Raw genomic sequence first — 22770 nt, forward strand, 5'->3', positions numbered from 1 at the left:
GGCCACAACATCCTGCAGCTCCACTCCTGGATCAGCCCTGACCTGGAGACAGAAGTGGCAGGGAGAAAAAGTGGCGGTGGCGGCACACCTCTCGTCCGCTGGCGCGTCACTTGGAGCTGGGCTTCAGTGGCAGCAGCCGCTCTCCAGCGGCCGCTAGGAGCTGCCGAGGGAGGAGGCTGGCAGTGTCAGCCATAGAGAGGCTCGGCCTCCCTGAGCTCAGTGGCAGTGGGGCTGGAGGGGGGAAGCAAGACATTCCCAAATCCAAACAGAAGCAGGGAATGCCTCTGTGAATCCGGGAGTGTCCCGCTTAAAACAGGGCAGTTGGAGGGTATTGGAGGAATGGCTGGTGGGTGGATAGAAGTTAACAAGAATGTGGAGATTGCAATTCGCACCCCTCTCCATCTTGTGTGAGACGGAGCCCAATTCAGTCTTGACTTTGCTCAGATGTAAGACCCGCTGGATTCCAGTGTGCATAAAACTGCAGTAGGAGTCTGTTTGTCTTCTCCGGCAGCCCCTCGCTATTCTAATACCCACAGGCAGATGACAGAGATAGTGCCAGGAACCACACCTTAAAATGCCACGCTGCTGCCAGGAACACTGCATGCTTCAGCTGCTGATGCCCATCATCGTGGTACCCCTGAAAACGCTGGCTGGCAGCAAGCCTGTTGCGTGCACTTATGGACCAAGGGTAGCATTACGAGCACATACCTCCCTTTCCCAGCCATGTCTCGGACTTGGCTGGGAGCCCTTCTATAGCTCTGTACAGTTGCACTCAATGCCAGCCGCAGCTGCCCACCACTGTGGTTTTGTTATAAAAAGAGGCTGCTGGACCCGACCAATGGCCCATCTAGTCCAGTGTCCTGCTTTCACAGTGGCAGGACCAAATGCCACAGCACACTCCTAAATTGCGATTCCCAGCAACTGGAAATCAAAGGCTTAACTGGCAGTGGAGGTAGACAATAGCCTTATCCATGTATTTGTCTAATCCTCTTTTAAAGCCATCCAAATTGGTGGCCATCACTACCTCCTGTGGGTGTGAGTTCCATAGTTTAACTATGTGGTGTATAAAAAAATGATTTCTTTTCTCTGCCTGAATCTTCCAACATTCAGCTTCATTGTATACCATGAGAGAGTGAGAAAAATGTATCTCTATCAATTTTCTCATAGGAATAGTTTTCATAACATAGAGCAGAGGTTTTCAACCTTTTTGAGTCCACCCCTGTGGGGCTCAGGAGTCCAGTTATGCCACCCCTTGCCTGCAGAGCTGGCAGCCTCTCACCAGCAGCATAGCTAGCCGTTCGGGTGCCTGGTGTGGTGTGCGCGTCTTGCAGCCAGGGGCAGGGCGAGCGGCCCATGGGTCTGGGGCACACTGCGTGGGGCCTCTTCAACGCCTCCCCCTCCGCTGTAGGGCGGCTGAGGGAGAGGCAATGGGCAGTCGCAAGCCCCACGCTGCTGTTTCAGTCAGCGTGGAACCTGCAGGCCTCCCAGGAGAGACGCATGGTTTGGGCACACTGCAGGCCCCGCGGTAAGTGCCAGTCCTCGTGGTGTGGCACCCTGTGCCAGCCGTGTTTCGTTACATTTGTTGACTGAACTAAAAAGTTCTGTGAGCCTTTTTAAAAAAATCATATTTTTGTCATTTTGTCACCCCCTCAGTGATGACACCCAGGGCGGCCCACACAATACAATAATATTGTTAATATTAATAATAATAACAACGTTATAATAAATAATAATAAATAATAACGTTAAATGGGTCAGTGTAGCTCCAGCCCAGTCTTGGGTCTAATTCTTAGGTTACCAGTGTGGTAATGGGAGACATTTCAGTCTGGTCCAATCCCGATGCTGCACAGGTAATATATGTTAAAGAGGAACCACAGGCTCATCAGGCAACGGACATTTCACATCCTTAATGCTCTTCCCTCAGGCACTAGATGGGGGGGCAGAGGGGTGTAGCCCCAGGTGCATGATTTTGAGGGGGTGCAAACCAGGTGCCCAAACACAGGGATCCCCTTCCCTTCTTGCCTGCTGCCAGGGGTCTCTGGGCTCTGGACCCCTGCCTGGCTTGGCATTGCCACCATGCCCCAGCCCCCTTGCTGAATGGCCACCCAGCCAGCGTCTGAGGGATTTGCTTGCCAAGGGTCGCGTTGACCGGACAGGCAGGTGGTACAGCGCAGCCCTGTGGACCCTCCATGCCTTGTGCCCGCCCAGCGGCGTCAGCGGCAATGGGCTGTCTGGCGCAGTAGGTTTCGTTCACCCCCTGCGCCCCACCCCCACTCCTGCCTGGCTTGCATAAATGCGTGGGTGCACACATGCCTCAGGTGCCGGGAAATGACACAATGTCACTGGGCAAATCTCTCAATTTTCGTTTTTAAAGTTTCAGATTTTTTCATGTTAAATTCAGTTCACTACATATCAGGAACAATATGCAATTCTTAAATAAACAGAAAATCTCAATGAAATTCATTAGCATTTGAGCGTGAATTTCTACCAATAAACATGTTTTGTATCATTTTTACTACCACACACCTTTTTGCAAGCAATTTCTTATAATATTATGCACTTTTTAAAATTTTCACTAATATATGCATGCTTCTTCAAACATTACCCTATTATGTGCATTTTTGTATAAATTACTTCTAGTAACTATAGGTGAGAGCTGAGTGTAGAAGCTGTCAGCAGGCAACAATGGCCACACCTTGGGAATGCCTTTGCCAGGCTGGCTAAACCAGGGGCAGGTAGCCGATGGATCTCATATCCTCAGTGAGTTAGGGACTTCCACTGCATGCGAAGACAGGCTCTGGTGCATAGCCGATAACTCTATAGAGCTCAGCCCCCCACCAACCATGTTAGGATGGGACCAAGCCCCCCAGTCTTAAGGGGCTGGGCCTCACCAGGCCTACCTGCAGGGGCAGTGAACCTTGTTGGGCCTCACAGCCTCCTCTCAATACACGTGACATCACACATCTGTATCACACATATGATGTCATGCGCATGCAACGAGCCCCTGCAATGTTGAGCAGAACTTGGCTTCAGTGCTCAGTTCTCGTAGGTCTCTGCTGATGAACGTTTTGGAACCTGAACACCAAAAACCCGGAAGTAAATGCTTCCATTTTCGAATGTGCCTCGGAAGTCAAACGGCTTCCGCTGCGTGCTTTTCAATTTTCTCAATTGCATTTGCAGCCAGCCCTTTGCAGCTCAGTTTTCAAATGTTTCGGAAGTCGAACTATCTTCTGGAACGAATTATGTTTGAGAACCGAGGAACCACTGTGGTTGGTCCAATGGCCAAGAAGGCAGTTTCTGCATGTGCTATAGAGGGAAGTGAGGGGCAGGTGGGACTCATCAACCTGGGAAGGAAGCCCATCCAGGAGAAGGAAAACTCTGGTCCTAAACATCTGCTGCCTTGCAGGACATCTTCAGGAAAAGAAAAGGCTAAGGAGTAAACCCTACACAAATCTGGAGTGGTTGGGTGGTGCCTTGTATGCCTCTTTCCAGCAACTCCTGCAGCCAAGCTGGTGCCAAACGCCTTGCTCTGCTTTCCTTTGGACCACACTAGTGAGGCCAAGGTGGGGGGGGGGGTCTCAAGGGCAGCCTGGGACCTCCATACACACTGTCTAGGCTTATGCCCCAGGGAGGTCACTTCAGTGCTGCCAACACAGCAGTTTGACTTCACCCCTGGAGGCACACTCCATTGTCTCTCAAGACAGACGGATGTCAACAACAATATTGACAGCAGCACTGCATTCCAAAATCCAGAGAAGTGTGAATTTCAAAGGATTTGGTTCAGATGTTTCAAAAAGTACAGATTTTTTAAGCTCACCTTTAAATGTGAACAGAATCAGATTTCTCCTCCATCTCTAGCGATGCAGACTTTTAACACTGCTATTAGCAGCTTTAGCAGCAGTTCTTAGAGCAGCTACCCCCCCCCCATTGGCTCATCTGTTACTGTTTTGGTCCACTGACTTAGATTGGCTGTATGATCTCCGTCACACCTGACCTCACAGTAACCCTGTGAAGTACAAGGTACTTGTAGGTGTCTCCTAGGACACTATCTACAAGCCGATCTTAAGTTTGTCATAATAGAAAAAAACAACTTTTAAAAGAGACTGCAACGACACTGTTGAATTACAGTTCATTGAGAGCCTCAGGCCACTTGCTTCTGTCACTTGTGAACTGAACCAGCATGATAGATTTTTATCACACTATGTGAAAATTGCCTTACAGATGCCAAGGTGCCAAGGTGTGTAACCAACACAAGTGGTTTTTGGGAATGGTCACTGTCCACAAAGTAAGGGTGCAGGCACCCCATACATTTATAGCACATTAAACTACGGTTCCCAAGATTCTGTGCGGGAAATAATGAGCTTTAAATGTATTGTGTACACAGCCTAACTATCACCATTTGTTGTTGTTGTTTAGTTGTTTAGTCGTGTCCGACTCTTCATGACTCCCTGGATCAGAGCATGCCAGGCACTCCTGTCTTCCACTGCCTCCCTCATGCTGGTAGCTTCGAGAACACTGTCCAACCAAAAAATTGATTGAAATACAGCTTAAAATCAAATTAAAATCATAATAAAATCAGATGGCAACCCACGAATTATAACTACAGTATAGGGGTTGGGAACATTAAGTGCTCACTAGGACCAGCTATTTGTGCTGGTCTTATATGGGCCGGTGGGAAGAGTTAGAGAGGCCACTTACATGAAGGTCTTGTAGAAAGAGGGGGGTCAGACTGGGACCCAACCAAAGGCCCGGCGGAACAGGCCCTGCGGAGAGATGTCAAGTCCCGCAGGGCCCTGGTCTCTTGCAACAGAGTGTTCCACCAGGCCTGGTCGAGGCCAGCCTAACCTCCTTGATGCCCAGGACCTCCAAGGTGTTATTATTTGTGGGCCATAAGGTCCTCCATGGGACATACCAGGAAAGGCAATCCCATAAGTACAAGGCTGTATAGGGCTTGAAAGGTTAAAACCAGCACCTTCAACCTGACCCTGTACTCCACCAGGAGCCAGTGCAACTGGTAAAGCACTGGATGAATGTAGTCCTGTGGCAAGGACCCCGTAAGGAGCCTCGCCGCGGCATTCTGCACCCGCTGGAGTTTCTGGGTCAGTCTCAAGGACAGCCCCACGTAGGGCGAGTTACAATAATCCAGTCTGGAGGTGACCGTCGTGTGGATCAGAAGAAGAAGAAGAAGAGTTTGGATTTGATATCCCGCCTTTCACTCCCTTTAAGGAGTCTCAAAGCGGCTAACATTCTCCTTTCCCTTCCTCCCCCACAACAAACACTCTGTGAGGTGAGTGGGGCTGAGAGACTTCAGAGAAGTGTGACTAGCCCAAGGTCACCCAGCAGCTGCATGTGGAGGAGCGGAGACACGAACCCGGTTCCCCAGATTACGAGACTACCGCTCTTAACCACTACACCACACTGGCTCTCGTGGCAAGATCTCGTGGCAGGATCAGGGAGGGAAAGGTAAAGGACCAACCGCTTAGCGCGGCAGAGGTGGAAAAATGATGCCTTTGCTGTAGCTGAATTCAGCATCAGCTGAAGTTTCTGAGGCAGCCCCGTGTTCAATGCATTGCAGAGAGCACACCATGGACAACAATGCTTCCACCTTCTTACTTTAAATTATTTTCTATTATTATTATTATTATTATTATTATTATTATTATTATTATTATTTGTTAGTCACTTTATCTTGTCTAAGACAACCCAAAGCAACATACAAAACAACAACAACATTAAAACCAATGGAGTGGGGGATTCATTCAAAACACCTGTCTACTTCTCAAAGGCCAAAGGCCTGGTTATAGAAGCAAGGAGCTGCTTTGCACCTAAAGTTATATAATGATGGTGTCAGCAGGTGAGCCTTCCTGGGAAGAGTATTCCATAAATGAGGAGCCACCACAGAAAAGACCCGTCTCGTGCTGCTACCCTCTGGGCCTCTCACAGAGGAGGCACATAAAAAAGGGCCTCATATGATGACCACGGGATCCTAGTCAGTTCATATGGGGAGAGTTGGCCCTTGAGATATTGCAGTCCTAAGACTTTTAAGGCTTTATAGGTCAAAATCAGCATTTTGAATTGAACCCGGAAACTAACTGGCAGTCAGTGCAGTCAGACCAGGATCAACATTATATGCTCAAACCATCTTGTCCAGAGCAACCAGGCTGCTGAATTCAGCACCAGCTGAAGTTTCTGAACTTTCTTCAGAGGCAGCCCCGTGTTTAATGCAGTGCAGTAATCTCATCTAGAGGTCCTCTGTCCTTTAACATTTAAGGTGATTAGTTTCCCTATGCTGTAATCGGGAGCAAAAGAAAAAGGGAGGAGAGATATTTTTTCATTTTAACAAGATATAGGTGACCCAGATATGACAGATACCCTTTAATTTTTTCTGAAATCCTGGCTGCCACCTGGATAGTTCTTTTCAGCTGGATGGACAAATACAGAGACCCTTCATAGCAACATTCTATTGCAATTATTTTATACTATGAAATAAAAAAGGGATAGAGCCATTAACTATACCATAAACTATACTAAGCCTTACCAAAAAAAACAACCTCTGCCCTACCCTAGAGGCAGATGCATTCTGGCTTTGAAGCAGACTATTTTCAGAACAGACTCCCCTATCTGTGGACGGCAGTCCAGACGGAGTCAGCAGGTGGGGAGAGGGAGCTCCGTCCTGACAGCCAGTGACAACTGGCTGGAGCTCTTCAGAGGGAAAGGAGCTAAGCAGGGAACGGCCTGGAGCCATGGCCCAGCAAGGAGGAGGAAGAGAGGAAGAAGAAGAAGAAGAAGAAGTGACCCTGGGGAAGATAGACTCCCGGGACCCCCTCACCAAAGAGATAGATCTGGTGGAAAGAGACCCCAAGCAGATCAACCAAGAAGTGGTAAAGGTGAGAGCATTCCTATTTTAATGGCAGAAAGAAGCACACTCCTGAGGATGCAAAATTATGAAGTTCCCTTTAGACTGAGAGCAGATGGAGCGAGGAGGTGGGGGTGGGCAAAGCTTTCAAAAATAGCCCAGGAACAAAAGAGAAAATTCCTTCTGCGGATAGCACCAATGCTCCTTTGCAGTAACTTAAAGAAAGCAGAGTGAGCTCTCTATCCCCCGCCCCCTTACAATATTCATTTGTGCACCAAGTGAGACTTAAAACTTGAGGGATCTGCTTTGTCCCCCATCCACCTCCCCAGAACCCTAAAGTCCACAAGCAGGAGCCGGGTGCAAAAGTTGTGAAGAGAGGGGGAGATCAAGGGACAGTGCTCCTCGGAGAAGCTTGTTTTCAGTGCCAGAACTGAGCTCACAGCCCTTTCAGGCAGGAGATCCATCCCTCCTTTCCTTAGCAAGCTTTCTTCGTTTCACCAGCCTTTCTGGGGTGGGTGGGTTGCTGCTGTTGTGAAAACAATTGGGACCTACTGTCATACCTGTAGATCCTGATCAACCTTCTGCTCATCTCTGCTATGGCACAAAACTCCCCTAAAAAAGGGAGAGTGGCATATATGCCCCATGGAACATACACTCTAAAAGCGCCTTGAGCATCTCATATTGTGGCAGAAAGGCAGGACATTAATGTTGTTCATAATATATATAGCAAGGGGAGAACATAAGAATAGGGATGGGTAGTGATGAGCAGCAAATGCAGTTACTTAGATGAAGAATAGGTCAGTGGCTGTTTAGGGGCCAAATGTGGCCCTCAGTTGCTTCCCATTTGGGTCCCAGCACTGACCCACCCTTTCCCTCCTTCTCCTGAGGAGAGACCCAGGCAAAGCTCTCTTTAAAGCCCTTTCTCCTTCCAGCATAACCAGCAGAAGCTCTTCTGCACTCGATCCATGAAGCACTTCACCAACTGAGATACAAACAAAAGCCCAACGTCTGTTGCTATTTGCTGCGGGGAAAGAGAGTAAATTCTCCAAGAATCCTTTCGTCTGTGGGCTCACCCACACTTTCCTTGGTCCGAGAGGTTTTTCTTTTGTCCTTCTGCTTTTCCCGGGAAAGCCCACTATTTACTGCTGAATTGGAACAAACGTCAGTCAGGTTACAGCAGTAAAGAGCAGGTTTGGGACCACAGAAGTGTGGCTGAGCCCTGTGTCTGCGTGGATATGGCCATTAAGCGAATGCTGCTGTCCGTTCAGTGCTTATATTTGTTTCAGAACAACGTCCTTGTGGACAGGTAGGGCTGATCCATACTTCCTCTTGTGCCGCTGCTTTCCCCTGCTCTTTAGCACTCAATTGGAGCAAAAGGCAGCTTGGGTTTTCTGCGGATTGCCATTTGCTCCGATTTAGAACTAGAGTGGCTTTCCCTGGGAAAGCAGGACAACCACCCATTGCTTTCTCGATGCAGGACAAGCCAAAGTGTGAATGAGCCCTTAGTTGCCAAGGGATGGCTTTGGGGCAGCTGGGGTGAAGATGGCATGGCAGGGGAGGAAGAGTCAGCTAGGTCTTCACAGAAAAGATTGGGCTGTGAAGAGGATTTGAAGAGGGAGGGAGAAAGAGGTAGGAGGCAGTTTGTGGCCTAAGGGCAGTGAGAGAGAATGGCAATGTACTGGACCTCTCACCGAGCCAGAAACAGAGTGCAGATGCCTCAGCTGACACCCTCACTGCATTTATTTCAAAGACATGAGCTTCAGGTGCAGGACTGCAAAGCTACCTACAGCTAAAATTTCCATAAACATGAAATTATGTTTTTGTGGAATAGAATTAAAACAGGAGAGTGAATGGGATATCTCAAAGGTAGCTGGAACAGTCCTTCAGCCCATAGTGGCAGTCACTTCCTCCTAGTTCATCTTTAGAAAGAATTGGTCACCACCAAAAAATTCAGAGTGGAGGCTATTTCTGTAACTCAGACCCACATCCATGTTCATTTCTCCCAAGCACCAGAGGCTCATGGGAGTTCACAGGTAGGAATTGGCAATTGGTGGCCATGGGGCCCTTTGAGAAATGCTCTTTGGTGCCAAATCAGGGGCATATGATTTGCTGTCCATTATATTGAGGGGGAGCGGACTGGGACCCTGGCTTGCCACTCCAGTTGTCCTCAGGAACTGGGGCAGGGTGGAGGAGGTCCTAAGAATAAGTAATGAAATCTTCATCTCCCAGTGGAATTACTATAACCTCGCCTATTTGTTGTATAAAAAAGATAGCCAGCTTCCTCACTTGATTCCTTGTTTATCCTGCCTTCCTGCATGTTGCTCAGAGCAATGCTCACAGCATAACAACAGCCCTGTGAGGTAGTTTAGATTAAAAGGAGCTAATTTGCCCCAGATTGCTAAAAGAGACACTTGCAATATTCCACATATTACCATATTGGCCTGAATATTAGCCGCACCCGAATATAAGCGGCACTTTTAAAATTCATGGGGGGAAAGGAAAAAGAGACAATACCCGAATATAAGCCGCTCCCTTAAAATTCCGCAGACACTCACACCCGTTCTGTTTTACACTATGTCTGCAGCGATATAGTAAAAGCCAATTTTTGTAAGGTCACGAAGTTAAGACACACTTTAACTTTTCATGGTCGGAATTTGGAAAAAAAGTGAGGCTTATATTCAGGCCAATATGGTATGTCATACACCTGAAGTGAGTTTGATTCCCAGTGACTTATTTTTCCTGCATCCACATCATACATTTAAAGCATACAACTCCCCTAATATATTCCTGGGAACTGTAGTTTCCCCCACCTCAGAGCTACAGTTCCCAGCACCCTTCAAAGACTACAATTCTCAGGATTGTTCTGGGCAGTGCAGACCTTTGAGTACCTCCAGAAAAAAGCACTGCTTTGCAGGGAAAGCCATGTGCTTTAATGTGTAGTATGCACTGACAAGGAAATAGTCAGTAATGCTTTGTGGGTTCATGAATTTTACAAGCCCATGTACAGTCTGGAAAAGAGAAGGAAGCAATCTCTTTCCCTATGCAAGTGCTTCCAGTCTTACAGGTCACCTCATGGCAATTCTTACTGCCCATAGGTGACCAGGCAAGTGGTGTGGTGTTTTTTTATTGTACTCCCCAAGGCTCCAAGCTGTGTGTGTTTGTGTGTGTCTGGTCATTCCAACTGCAGTGGGGAAGCAATGCCTCCTCTCTCTGTGTTCCATGTTTGGCCCTCAGAAGCAGAACTGGATGCAGTTCTCTTTTTAGCTTTATGACTCTGTCAACGGGTGGTTATCCCACCGTGCAAGGAAGCTAACAAGGCTATAAAAAGGACAGATTGAAAAGAAGAAGAAAGAAAATGGCACTCTGGAAGGATAATGCTGACGTTTAATCCACTTAATGCTGATCACGTTGCTCTACCTTTGGGAGCTCTGCTCTCATCTCTTCACATTTTAATCTGACTTTTGCTCAGGATTTAAAATACAGTCGTACCTTGGATCCCGAACGCCTTGGTACTCGGACGTTTTGACTCCCGAACGCCACAAACCTGGAAGTGAGTGTTCCGGTTAGCGAACGTTCTTTGGAACCCCAAAAGAACGTTGGCTGAAGGAGCTTCCTGCAGCCAATTAGAAGCTGCACTTTGGTTTCCGAATGTCTTGAAAGTCAATCGGATTTCTGGAACGGATTCCGTTCAGCTTCCAAGGTACAACTGTGCACCAACCCTGCCCTTCTTGGCAGAACCTGGACAGCTCCCAACCATTAAAAGCAGTCTGTAAATTCACACTTTCTCTAATCTAGGATGGATTATGATCCATTTGCACAGAAGTCCAGGGACTATTTTAGTGCTGGGGGCGGAAAATCTACATGACAATCCTTCTCCCACAAATGAACATGGGGGGGGGGGGAGGGAGGTGCAATGCGCCAGGAGGTTCTACCAGAAGTTCCTCTGGGTTTGGTCTCATCAGTCTGATCTGTCTGCCACCTCTGATGGTGGATTTCGACTCTGTTAACTGAGGCAGGTGCCTCTTCTTGGTGCATGAGAGGTCTGCCTCTGCAAGGAAATTAAATAGGTGTGCTTAAACAACAGTCATAGCTCTGTAAAGGCTCTGTAGAGCCAGTAAAGGCAAGTTTCCCAAGGAAGGAGGTTTCACAGAACCAGCCAAAGGAGCCCACTGAGGTTTCTACACAGGAAATTGCCATCCAAAGCAAAGCTTTTCTCCTGATTACCTGAACAGCCCAAAGGATTCATAGGGTTAGGAGAGATCCTTGAGGTAAGCTGGACCCAAGGCCATAGAGAGCCTTACAAATCACTACATTGCAGTATGTTGAAAATTTGCCCATGTAATCCAAGGAAACGATTGAGGAAAATAGAAAGAATGAAACATGAGAACATAGCCAGAATAACATACAAGAAAGGCCAGTCGGCTGGCACATATCCTGTTTGGGACAGAATCTTCCCCAAAGGTGTTTCATCCTCACGTACATTTCTGCCCATTGATTGTGGACCTCCTGGCTCTTCTAGAAGTGGGGGCAGAACCAGGGCAGAATGACAGGCCACCTAAGAACAAAAGATCCCATCGAGTTCTCACAGGGGCCCAAAAGGTGTCTGTGAGCAGAACCTGAGTAGAAAAGCCCTCTCCTCATGGTCTTCAGAGGCACTATCATGGCAAGTAGCTCCTGCTAGCCATGTCCGTCATGAATTTGTCTAATTCTCTTTTAAAGCCATCCAAGGTGTTGGTCATCACAACTTCTCATGGGAGCGGATTCCATAGTTTAACTATGTGCTGTGTGAAGAGCTTCCTTTTGACTCTTCAGATGTTCATGATGCAAATGTGTGTGACAAAACATAGTTGGCCACTTGTCAGGGGAAAAGGCAGCTTCCTGCGTGGAACAGCTTGGAGTGCTGAAGCAGCTGGGATGGGAGGTTGTGTAACCCTATCCTGACGACTGCAACTCCCCACATAGGGTAGAAGACAAATGTCTGTGAGGGTGAGCACAGGCTTAGAGCTTCACCAAGAGAAAAAACAGCTTTGGGGAGGGGATTTTAAGCAAGCACCATCTCTTGCTGTCTCGCTACTCATAGCCATTCCATTACCAGAAGCTGCTTTGGCCTGGCTATTTTGTGACATGCAGCTGTGTGCAATGTCTAGCTATGGGCAAAGAGCACTTAGCCATCACACGCTAGAACCCAGATCTGCAAGGCTGGTTGCAGCTCCCCCAGAGGCAGAGATGCTCAACAAGACTTTCTAAAATTCATATCCTGGTTAAAATTAAGCCCTGCCTGACTCATGGCTTTTTTCCCTACCTTGCCAGGTGGACTTTGAAGATGTGATTGCTGAGCCCGAGGGCACGCACAGTTTTGACGGGGTGTGGAAGGCGAGCAACACCACTTTTACTGTCAGCAAGTATTGGTGTTACCGGATTCTGTCGGGGGCCCTGGGCGTGCCCCTCGCCTTGCTCTGGGGCTTCCTCTTTGCCTGCATTTCCTTCTGCCACATCTGGGGAGCCATGCCTTGCATCAAGAGCTACTTCATAGAGGTGCAGTGCTGTGGGCGCTGCTATGCCCTCTGCATACGCACCTTCTGCGACCCGCTCTTCGAAGCTGTGGGGAAGGTCTGCGGCGACCTCCGAGTGGCCCTGCGCAAGGAACGTGCCAAGGACTGAGGCTCTGTTTGGGACCAGGACAGGACTCCGGGGTTTGCCTTCCTCCAGCTAGAGGCCGGATCTAGGTGGGAGCTTCCGGCTGGTGGAGCTATTCCTCTAACTCCCTGTCCTCCAAATGCCAAGCCAAAGTGGTGGTCTGGAATGGGAAATCCAAATAGCAGCCCCTAAACACACACACATGACAGAATCTAGTGGGAAGTACTTTGCAGAAACCTCATCGATTAGGCTGGCATGACAGGCGTTCTGAGTAGGATATGCCCTATGGGTCATGCATCTGTCTGTCTTCTATTTCTGCCCCCATGAAGCAGCCCTCTGTCTCACAGTGTGCCACAGTATGAATTCCTTTGTGTACAGAATTAAAGCATCATGTCTCATGTTGCGATTAGCTCCATCCTCTCCTAGGACCGACAGTCACAAGACAGAAGGTTTCATCCATCTATTCTCTCGTCCCTTTGAAGCTACGGTGTGCCATCAGGGACAGCCTTTCAGCACTTATTTTTCCAAGCAGGGGAAACAGCAGCACTGTGGCAACTGCACAGTTACAAAAATCCAAGTTCAGCCACTAGTGTCAATTCCTGCTTTGAAAAGAAAGATGACTATTTTCCTTTTGTTAAAAGAAACAAAAACAAATCTGCATGGTATGAAAATAAAGCCCAAGAGATCCTTCAGTGCCGTGTTTATTCCATAAAAAAATTCCAGCTGGAGGGTGCTATCTGCGGAGAGTTTACAAATCCAGTTTATTGCAAGAGACAGCAGGGGGAGATCACAGTACAGAATTGTTTCTGGTAATGGAGAAGAGAATCAATACCAGGGCTGTGTGTATGCTGTGATTCTGTGAGAGAACCAAAAAGGCACAGGATGTGGTATTGGCCACTAAATTCCACTTCCTGAGAATCTCAGCTGTATTTTTTTAAAAAAAAAAAATTAAAGCAAGTTTCTAGCCTTAATGGCTGCAAAGATATGCTTGAAAGTGTGTGGTCCAAAGCCTGTTGATATTTTAGAAGCCACAGGAGTGGCTTAGTAAGATTTCCATGGGGTGGAATCTCAGAGCACTGTACAGATGCTTGCCCCTCTTTTTGACTAGCCCAAGCAGAATAAATTATGAAAGAGACTCCACGCAAGTTTGCTTGATTTGCATAATTTATACAGGTTGAAGAATTCAGCTTTTCTTGGCACAGAATTTTAAAGCATAGAGTTACACACAGCCCTGATTAATACTGAGCAGCTCAGACTTTTTATTTAAAAAAAAGGGAGAGAGAGGAACAAAGTAGACCTTCCTTGAATGCAAGGGAAATATTGGCACATGGATGCCCTCCCCCAACTATGTCCCCTTACTTATTGCCCCAATGTAAAAGGGTGATGCGCACAGGGATGAGGTTGCACCGGGGACAACGTGGGGGGGGGGAGAGAGAGTTTTACAAATCCAGACAAATGTGAGAAGCAACAAGGGATACATTGCGGGGTTGGGAAGCGGGAGGGAAGAGAGGGAAGAAGAGAACACAGCTGGCGAGGGCTTGTGTGAATCATGTCAGGAACAGAACAAACATACAAGAGAGAGAATCCTCCTTTTCAACACCTTGCAGTGTAACCCACACTAGTCACTATTAGCCCCCCACCCACCCACCCTTAGCCAAGAACAGATCCAAAGGAACCCTGGTCCCCCACCTCACCACTTTCACATGCAAATCCAAGTGCAAACCACGGGTAGCAGAGGAGAGGCGGAACGGGTGGGGGCAGACAATCCTAAAAGTTGCCATATGTTTAAAGCAGCTCCCCACCCCCACCCCCGACACACACACACCCGAATCCACAACATTAAAACTTCCAGACTCGCCTCCAGGGTGCACAAGGGCACTGGATAGCAAATTCCGCTTAACGCATTCGGCTTGAAATTAAACTCCCATAAAAATCAGATCACCACCCTCCCAAATCATTTTGTAACAGGAGAGAGAGAGAGACACTCACACATCTGCCCTGAGTTGGTATTCAGAAGATGAAGGGGAAGGGGAAGATTATCACAGTATTGGGCAAGACATGTTGGGGACACTTCCCCCCACCCCGAGTCTGGCTCACTCTCCGTTCCCAGAGGATTTGAAGACCCCTCTGCCCCGCAGGAGCACCCTGTTCGAAGAGACCGTTTTGGCAGGGATGGCTCCCTTCTTGCCAGCGGGGGTGCCCTTTGAGGGCTCTGGCTGCTCAGGGAGGGTGAGGGCATCGTCAACCCCCATGTGCTTCAAGCCAGACGTTTTTCCAAGAAGTTCCTTGAACACAGAATCCATATTTCTGGCAACCTCCTAAAAATTGAGAAATAGAGAAAAAGACTGGTGAGGGATCAGGGCAGGTGGGGGGGAGAGGAACTGCAGAGGCAGCAGAAATGTTCTATTAGGAGAAAGAGAGAAAATGATTGGCACTTTACCTTATCTACTTCCACCCGTTTCTCCATAGGCCCCTGCCTCTCTGAGCTGCTGACTCCCCAGGGCCGTGGGCTAACTTCTGGCCTGGGGCAAAGCAAACAGCACAGAAGAGAGTATCAAATTTAAGACCTCCTATTGTCCCTAACTGAATCATCAGGATTCTAGTCCACATAGTTAAATCTCTGCACTTCTCTGCTTGCCTCTCAGCTATGTTGTTCTGCGCTTCCATTTCCCAGAGTGATGGGAAGTTATGGGCAGGGTCACAGGGCACATTTCCTTGGGGGAAGAGTATGCTAGAGACTTAAGGTGCCTTTGCATTTTGCAAATTACTTCTCTAACCACAATGACGAGAGAGAGAGAGAGAGAGAGAGAGAGAGAGAGAGAGAGAGAGAGAGCTAGCTAGCTATCAGGCTACACTATAAATCTGTGGAGGGAGATTCCTTATCTTTGTGGAAGAAAGGAACAGATTAACAGAGGGAAGATGCCTTTACTTCTACTCTGGATCACTGTTCCATACAAACTCAAGTACTGCCTGCCTCCTTTGGTTTTTTCCTGACACTGCTCTGACAAGCTTATGATGTCAGTAACAGCATTCCTTATGTTTTCAGCAAGATGTTACTCTTCCGCATAAAATTCACTTTGCCAAACTCTCCCTGATCTTTCCAGCATCATCTTACCTGCACCTCTGCTGCTCATCTGATTCTTCTTTCCCTACTAATGGATCCCTATGGCTGGATCCGCTCAAGCAGTGGCAGAATGAGATGGCAGAATGGACTGTTCCATTTCAATCTGCCTACAGAGGAAAACCATTTTTGAATGCTCTCCCATATATATATATAAGATTTCAACTTGCAGTGAGCTTTGTTGTTTTTTAACGTAAGGAAGCATCCATGGGGCAGCGACACAGCTCAATGGCAGAGCAACTGCTTTGCATGCAATCCCCGGGGCAATCCTCAGCATTGCCAGGGATCCTGCAATGCTTCTGCAGGTCAGTGTAGCCAGTACTGAACTAGATGGACCAGTGGTGTTCCTTGTTATAAGCCTTCTTCCTATGTTTGATTCTAAAATGAGAATCTCATGTCTACGGTCACTTTACCACTCCAAGACTCTGCCACCTCATCTGCTGCATAGGTTGTAGATCTAACCAAAGGCCCGACTATTACATTGCCGGAGTGGTGGAGTCACTTCTGCGTGGCCAGATCCCAGGCCACTCTGGTATCATCAATGCAGTTTGAAGAGAGGTTCAAAAGAGAGTTCGGATGGCCATCTATCAGGGATTCTTTAGTGGCAATTCTGGCATTGCAGGAAGCTAGACTAGATGAGCCTCGGGTCCCATCCAGCTCTACAATTCTATGATTCTAATGAGAAGCAACCCACCTCCTTCTCTTCTGCCCTGGGCAAGGGCTTCCCATGGACCTTACTAGAGCTCTGATGGCCTGAGCACACCCAGCTGAAGGAGGACAGACAGACAGCAGTTTAATTCTTTATTACAAAGCATGAACTTGTGGTAGCTCCTAAGGTGCACCGAACACTCACGTTCGCTTCTGGTGGCTAAGCAGCTGGCATCCCCTCCCCAGGCTAGTGCTCCAAGCTGTTGAGCAGAATGGCGACCACATCTCCACCCAAACTTAGGTACTCTTGCCTGATGGGATGTGTGCAAACAGCCTTCTCCTACATGGCTGTTGCCACTGTGCCTGCCTCTTCAAACCCCTCCTGGTCCTTGGAGACAGCAGGGAAGAGGGCGGAGGGGATTGGGGATTCTACCAGCCACCTCTCTAAGGACATGTCTCTTCCTCTGCTCCTGGCGTGTTCTGCACCTCCTCCCCTGTCTCCAACTGCTCAGCCTCTTCCCTTCCTCCAGCCCCGACTCCTGCCTCGTGGGAGGCACAAAACCCCACAAATGGCTGAGCCCTTCCCCTGCCTCTGCTACACACCCTGCCAGTCCCTGACACCTGGTAATACAAGAGTCATAGAATTGTAGAGTTGGAAGGTCCAGGCCCCTGCAATGCAGGAATCTCAACTAGATCATACATGGAGAGATTGCTATCCATCTAACGCACATTTGCAACCACCTACCCATGCTTTCTTCTTCATTGCTCTCACCTTTCAGTTGGGTGAAAGGTCCTGGAGTGGGCAGGCTGCAGGAGGGGGAAGGCCAGGCGGCCCCCATCCATGAAGGGCGATGCCAGCTTGCGGATGGGGCTGCTCCCTCCACCACGCTGGCGACCCCCACCACCCGCATCCGAATTCATCCGCAGCCTGGGAAAGAGAGAGAAAGAGCATCTGCTTATAAGACGGATCCAGCCCCAAGGTGCCCAGGCTCAGCCATCTCTGGGGTGGAATGCAACCGTTCCTACAGGTGCCGTCATCCTCCACCACGCAGCCAGCGCTGAGATGCTGCCGCTTCCTGGGAAGAGGTCTGTCTGCCACACCTTCTCCTACCTGCTGGCGGGTTCAGGGAGCGGCTCATCCACAGAGGGTCCCGTGTCAATCTCTAACCTGGAACTCCGGGGGCTAGATTGTTTCTCGCTGCCAGGGTAAGCGACAGGGGGAAATAGAAACTTGTTAAAAAAAGCCGGTGGGAGGAATTTTCCTCCCGAGCTAGCCTAAGGTGCTTCCCCACAGTCACCTTTCTAGAGGTCCTCAGAGCACGGCCACAGTGGGGAGCTGCAAACACTAACTTCGCTTAGCCCACCCATGAGGAACAGGGAGTCCTGAAGTAACTATTCAGCACAGAGGGGCATCTACCCAGCACTCCCACTGCTGTAAGGACCCTGACTCTTTTCCCTTTTATTTTTCTCAAAACAAACAAGCTTCTGCCACGGCATACACACCATATATTTAAAGCCCATTGCTTCTTGCAAAGAATCATGGGAACTGTAGTTTACCCTGCCAACAGCCACAATTCCCAATAGCCTTAACAAACTACAGTTCCCACGATTTGTGTATGCACCCTAAGTCTCTAGTCCTCTTGGAAATAAAAAGTCACTATATAGGAGCATCATGGGGCACCTGTTTCCAGTACCTTTATGACCCTCTGTTGCCCATTAGTTCTAAATATCCATGGACTTTCCTCCTGAATCTTGGTCTACACATGCAGCTGAGTGCTGGTGCTTACCTTCAAAGCCCCACATGGCTTGGGACCTGGAAACTTGAGGGATTGCCTTCTCTCACATCAAGCAGCCTCGGAGGTTATGTATCAGGTAAACCCACCAAGGGCCCCTGAAGAGAGCATCCTTTTCATAGCTGCATCTCACTGGTGGAATTCTCACCCCAGGGAGGCTCGCCTGGTGCCTACACTAATATATTTCTATATCAAACCCCTTTATGCTTTTACCAGGCTTTTACCCTCCAATGTATTTCTCCTCCTTTGCTCCCTGGGCCACGAACATATCAAGCACTGTTTTTCAGTGTTTCTGTTAGCTGATCTACCCAGGAAATTTATGATTTAAATAGACAGAGGCAGCAAAATAAGGGCCCTAGAGTCCCAATGTGGTAGACTGGATTGTGCTACTTCAGGCTGCAAATGGAGGAACTTGCCTTTTAAGAAACATTCTCTCACATAAAAGAACACCATGCACAATGAAGGATTTAAATTAAGACCATTTGACCAAATTAAAGATAAACTGGATGGATGGTTACAATATTATCAGATCAATGAGTTGTATAAGTGAGGCATCTGATCAAGGCCTGTATTTTAAAATGAGCTTAAAGATATATTTGCAAATGTTTGTATGTTTCATGCCAGGCAGAAAAGCAGCTGGCTAAGTACTTTGGCAGTTGTTTATCCTCCTGAACAGGGCCCCCCTGATTTATAGCAGTAACAGGAGACAAGTTTCTCAAAGTTGTAAAAGGGAAATACAGGCTGGGAGCAAAGGTTACACTGACCCTACATATTACAGAATACAATCAAGCTGCAAAAACACTAATTAAGAGTTGGTAAATAGTAAGATTTATTGCTTAACAGAAAATAATACCATGTGCCTCCCATCAGACCCTAGCCATATTTTCCTAAGGTTTAAGGCAATAAATTTTGGGGAGAGCTAATGGGAAAAGCAACTGGCTGGGAAAGGAGGGTGTAATTTAAAGAGGCTTTTTTTAAAGCTGGTTGTTGTTTTTTTACTGAGTTCCTTTTACTTTGCAAAGGCCTTTTCTTCTAAAAAGCTATTTATGTTATGTATGAAATTTGTTGGCTTAATGTAATTAGGCAAAGGATTTAGAAAGTAAGAAATGTTAGATTCTTATGTTAGATTCTTATTTCATTGATGGTGTGTGAGAATGTGAACCCAAGATCTCTGTTTAGATAGAATTTAATACCACGAGCCATTTGTTTTAGCCATTTGTTTTGGAATGCAGGGGCAACAGGGGCAAAAGGTGATCTGATAATTAAGGTGCCTTGTCGAGGCAAATGTAAGATATATGGCTACTTGTCTGCCATTTGTGGATAGAAGGAAATATAGCTCTTTGTCTCCCATAAAAGGTAATAGGAAATGGGTGTATCTTTTATGATTGGTTCTAGCAAACAGCCAATAGGAATTTCAACCAGGCTGATTGGACAGAGGCAGCCAAAGGAGGAGCAAGGGGGCTGGGTTGAGGAAATATAAGTGCTGGCCATCAGGGCTGGAGGGCAGGCAGAGCTTTGGTAACCATATACCACTGTGCCTATCATTTATTTGTCTGACAAATAAATTATTATTTTAATTTCTCTATTGCTGCGTTGAATATTTCATTCCAGCTAAGCATTAACCACAAGCAGGGTGCTACATAAGCTTGATAAGAAAAATGGTTTTGCAACGGAAAAAACAAAATTGGAAATGGAGTTGTTAGATACTAATATTAAAAATCTATCTAAAATGTATAATTTGCTGTTAGACTGGCATTCTTCTTCTTCTTCTTCTTCTTCTTCTTCTTCTTCTTCTTCTTCTTCTTCTTCTTCTTGTCATTTCCCACCCCCAGCCTGAACCAATGCAGCCCAATCTGCCACCTAAGGACTCTATGACCTCAGGCTCCTGCATGCCTAGACCAGGCCTGGCACAGCACCATCACAGAACATCACAGCTCTTCAGCTCTGTAAAAAGCTGCTTCTTGGAACAAGGTCAAAAGGTTCCTTAAAGAGACAGGCACATTTTAACTCACAAATGCACTTGTGGGTTCTGGGCAAAATGCAGAACTCCGATAATACAGAGAGGAGAATGCAACCCAGCTCCCACTCACCCACAAAGTAACTTGGCCCAGGAAATCCATATCAGCCTTAATTGGACTGAGGGAAGCCACAGACCCTTTTCCTTCCCCACAGGCTGCGGTTATTGGTCAGTGGTAAACGTGGCCTGTCTTGTAAACAGCTCCTTTCTGTTCTGCAGTTGAGTCCAGGCATGGCTTCAGGGCTACAGGGGAGGCCTGCGTAGTCTCGCTGAGATGACTCATACGTTTTGTGCCACTACTCATCCCACAAGTGACCCACAGGAACCCGCATGCTGTGGCCCAGCATATTAGCTAGTGACTGGCAGCCTGCTTGTGTGGCTTCAAAAGCAGTAAAAAGAGCCACCTCAGCAAAGGAAAGTGTTTCCCTTTCAAAACAGGAAAGCATTTACAAGGTGTCACAACTAGCTGCCTGGAACAATGAGGTGCTGTATATAGTAGGACAGCCCCAAAGAAACGATAAAGACGAAGGCTGTGGTAATAGGACAGTTGATGGTGCCAGAGGTTTCCATAAACGTCTTTTGGCAAACCCGCCCCCAAGAGGGAGGGAATGAACGCTTCTTCCAAATAAGACAAGTGAACTGCAGTTGCTGTGGGGCATAAACAACAGCCCAAGAGTGGAGACACCCCAACATTCAGGCAGGACGCCATTCATGCAATTAGCAAGTGGCTTTTTATAAAGTAAATTGCAGTCAAAGGGGAAAGGAATCCAGAATCCAGGCATATTAGGCGGGGGGGGGGGCAGGGATGTAGCTTTAGTTCTTTGCCCCCAGCCACATCCCTCATCTCGACCAGGCCCCGTGTGGCTTCTACTGGCTTTTGAGAAGGAGCTCCTCCCTTGCGTTCCCAGTGTCAACAGCATAGGAACACAGGGGAGCTGCCTTTTAATGAATCAGACCAATGGTCCACCTCAGTCAGTATTGTCTACATGGACTGAGCACCACTGTCTAGATTACAGACAGGGTTCTCTTCTGGGTGGGACCTGGAGAGGCCAGGGGTCAAACCAGGTTCTTTCTGCATGCAAAGTTCTGTCACTGAGCTACCATATCTATATAGTGATATGAACTGGGGCTGCAGTGGGAGATGAAGAGTTAGGGACCCACTAACACCCATCCCAGGGAGTGCACTCATCCAGTGTTTTGAATGTGCTTTGGTTGATTAGCAGAGAGGACTTCGGGAAGACTTCACCCCCGGCTACCTTGATGCTTCCACTTCTCCAGCTTATTTCATTAAACCTAGCTTTACAGTTTAGGAGTAAGTAACTCTCTTCACATGGGCCAATTGCCACGCTCTTCCCCAAGTCTTCCCTTCAAGGTGTGCCACTCACCTGTCAGGCAGGACAATGGGAGGCACTAGTCCCCGGTTGTTGCCACGCTCACCTCGCCGCCAGCCAACTGGGCCCACTCGCTGTGGCGTAAAGCGCTCCTCATGCTGAACCGCAGAAACAGAGCGAGGCACCATCTCGGACTGGGAGTCACACTCTGGGAGGGCAAGAAGGCACAAGACCAGAAGCTGGACATATTCTCAATTTGGGTCTGGGCAAGATGTTTCTGCAGAAACATGGTGGCTTAAATGGAGGACTGAGGGTTCTTCCCAAGGACCTCGCCCAACTCAGGGTAGTTGTCAACTGCTTGCGATAGATGCCAAGACAAAGCCTGAGCTAGACTATGACCCCAGAGAATTCTTGGTGACAAAGCAGATCTAGCCAGTTTTGGTACTTGCGTGTCCATAAAAAAAAGAGGGAGCATCCATAACACATTATTAAACAGGAGGTCAAATATTATTTCAAGTGGCTTCTGAAATGGCCATTGTTATTTTATGGGTTGGAATAATGTATACTGTAGGGGTGCTCACCTAATATTACTGTGACAACCTGGAGACGGGCTGGTCACTATATGTATCGGTACTCTCTGTGGGTGCATTTGTGACCCAGGCCAAGTCCTTCCAGTAGCGCTGCCTTCAGTAACTGGGATGATGGGCAGATTTGGTCCTACCACCTGGGCTGCAATCTGGGGCATATGGTAACCCCAGCTGCACATAACTCCCCACCACTCACCATCTTCGCTAGCTGGTGTTTCGGGGGTCCCCTCCGTCTCAGGCTCCTCTGCTGTGGCCTCCAGTGGCAACACATCACTGTCAGCAAGAAGGAGGGAAATAAGAGAGTGTGACAGTTACCATTTCCTTGCAGGGGTCTTTCCAGTGGGACGGAGGAATGAGCATTACCAGCTGTGCTGAACCACATGCAAATTTCACACACACACACACAACCCCTCACTGCTCCTTTGCTCACAGCACCCACCCTCTCCCCATCGCCCCTTCATACCAGTACTCCTCCTCAGCCAGGGCCATGACCTTCTCATACTGGGGGCCGGGCAGTTGGCTGGTCCCAGGGAAGATGGCCTCGTGATGCACGATCAGGCACTTCACCACCTCGTTGATGTGGGGCTGCACCGACACAGCATCCTGGCCTGCAGGGACAGTCACCAAGGTAGGGCCAAAGCACACAGCTAGGTTGTGGGGATCCATCATGTTCTCATCGCTATAGTGAGACAAGCTGAGGGAGGAAGAAGGTGTGTGTTACAGGGGAGGGGCCTCCTAGCCCCAGGGAGCACTCTCTCTCGCCGTCTCCATCTGGCCACC

At 48.1% G+C, this 22770-nt stretch overlaps 2 protein-coding genes across 4 annotated transcripts in view; one reads left to right on the forward strand and one right to left on the reverse strand.

Annotated features, from left to right (window-relative positions):
• Positions 1 to 6636: 6636 nt before the first annotated feature.
• Positions 6637 to 13185, forward strand: LOC307206028 (caveolin-3-like). The gene is made up of 2 exons (XM_079958846.1): positions 6637 to 6887; positions 12167 to 13185. Exons 1-2 carry the CDS (start codon positions 6744 to 6746, stop codon positions 12515 to 12517), a joined length of 495 nt encoding a protein of 164 aa, XP_079814972.1. The 5' UTR covers positions 6637 to 6743; the 3' UTR covers positions 12518 to 13185.
• The window catches only part of ARHGAP4 (Rho GTPase activating protein 4), a 46815-nt gene continuing 37223 nt past the window's right edge, over positions 13179 to 22770 (reverse strand). For all 3 annotated transcript variants that reach the window (XM_079958680.1, XM_079958681.1, XM_079958682.1), the window contains 7 exons: positions 22454 to 22684; positions 22187 to 22263; positions 21458 to 21611; positions 17374 to 17460; positions 17035 to 17190; positions 14934 to 15015; positions 13179 to 14811 (listed from right to left, as the gene is read on the reverse strand). In XM_079958680.1, coding sequence (XP_079814806.1) covers positions 14587 to 14811; positions 14934 to 15015; positions 17035 to 17190; positions 17374 to 17460; positions 21458 to 21611; positions 22187 to 22263; positions 22454 to 22684 — 1012 coding nt within the window. In that variant the 3' untranslated portion in view covers positions 13179 to 14586. The remainder of the gene's footprint in view (positions 14812 to 14933; positions 15016 to 17034; positions 17191 to 17373; positions 17461 to 21457; positions 21612 to 22186; positions 22264 to 22453; positions 22685 to 22770) is intronic.

The sequence above is a fragment of the Podarcis cretensis genome (assembly GCF_951804945.1).
Source record: "Podarcis cretensis genome assembly, chromosome: 17".
NCBI classification, from domain to species: Eukaryota; Metazoa; Chordata; class Lepidosauria; order Squamata; family Lacertidae; genus Podarcis; species Podarcis cretensis.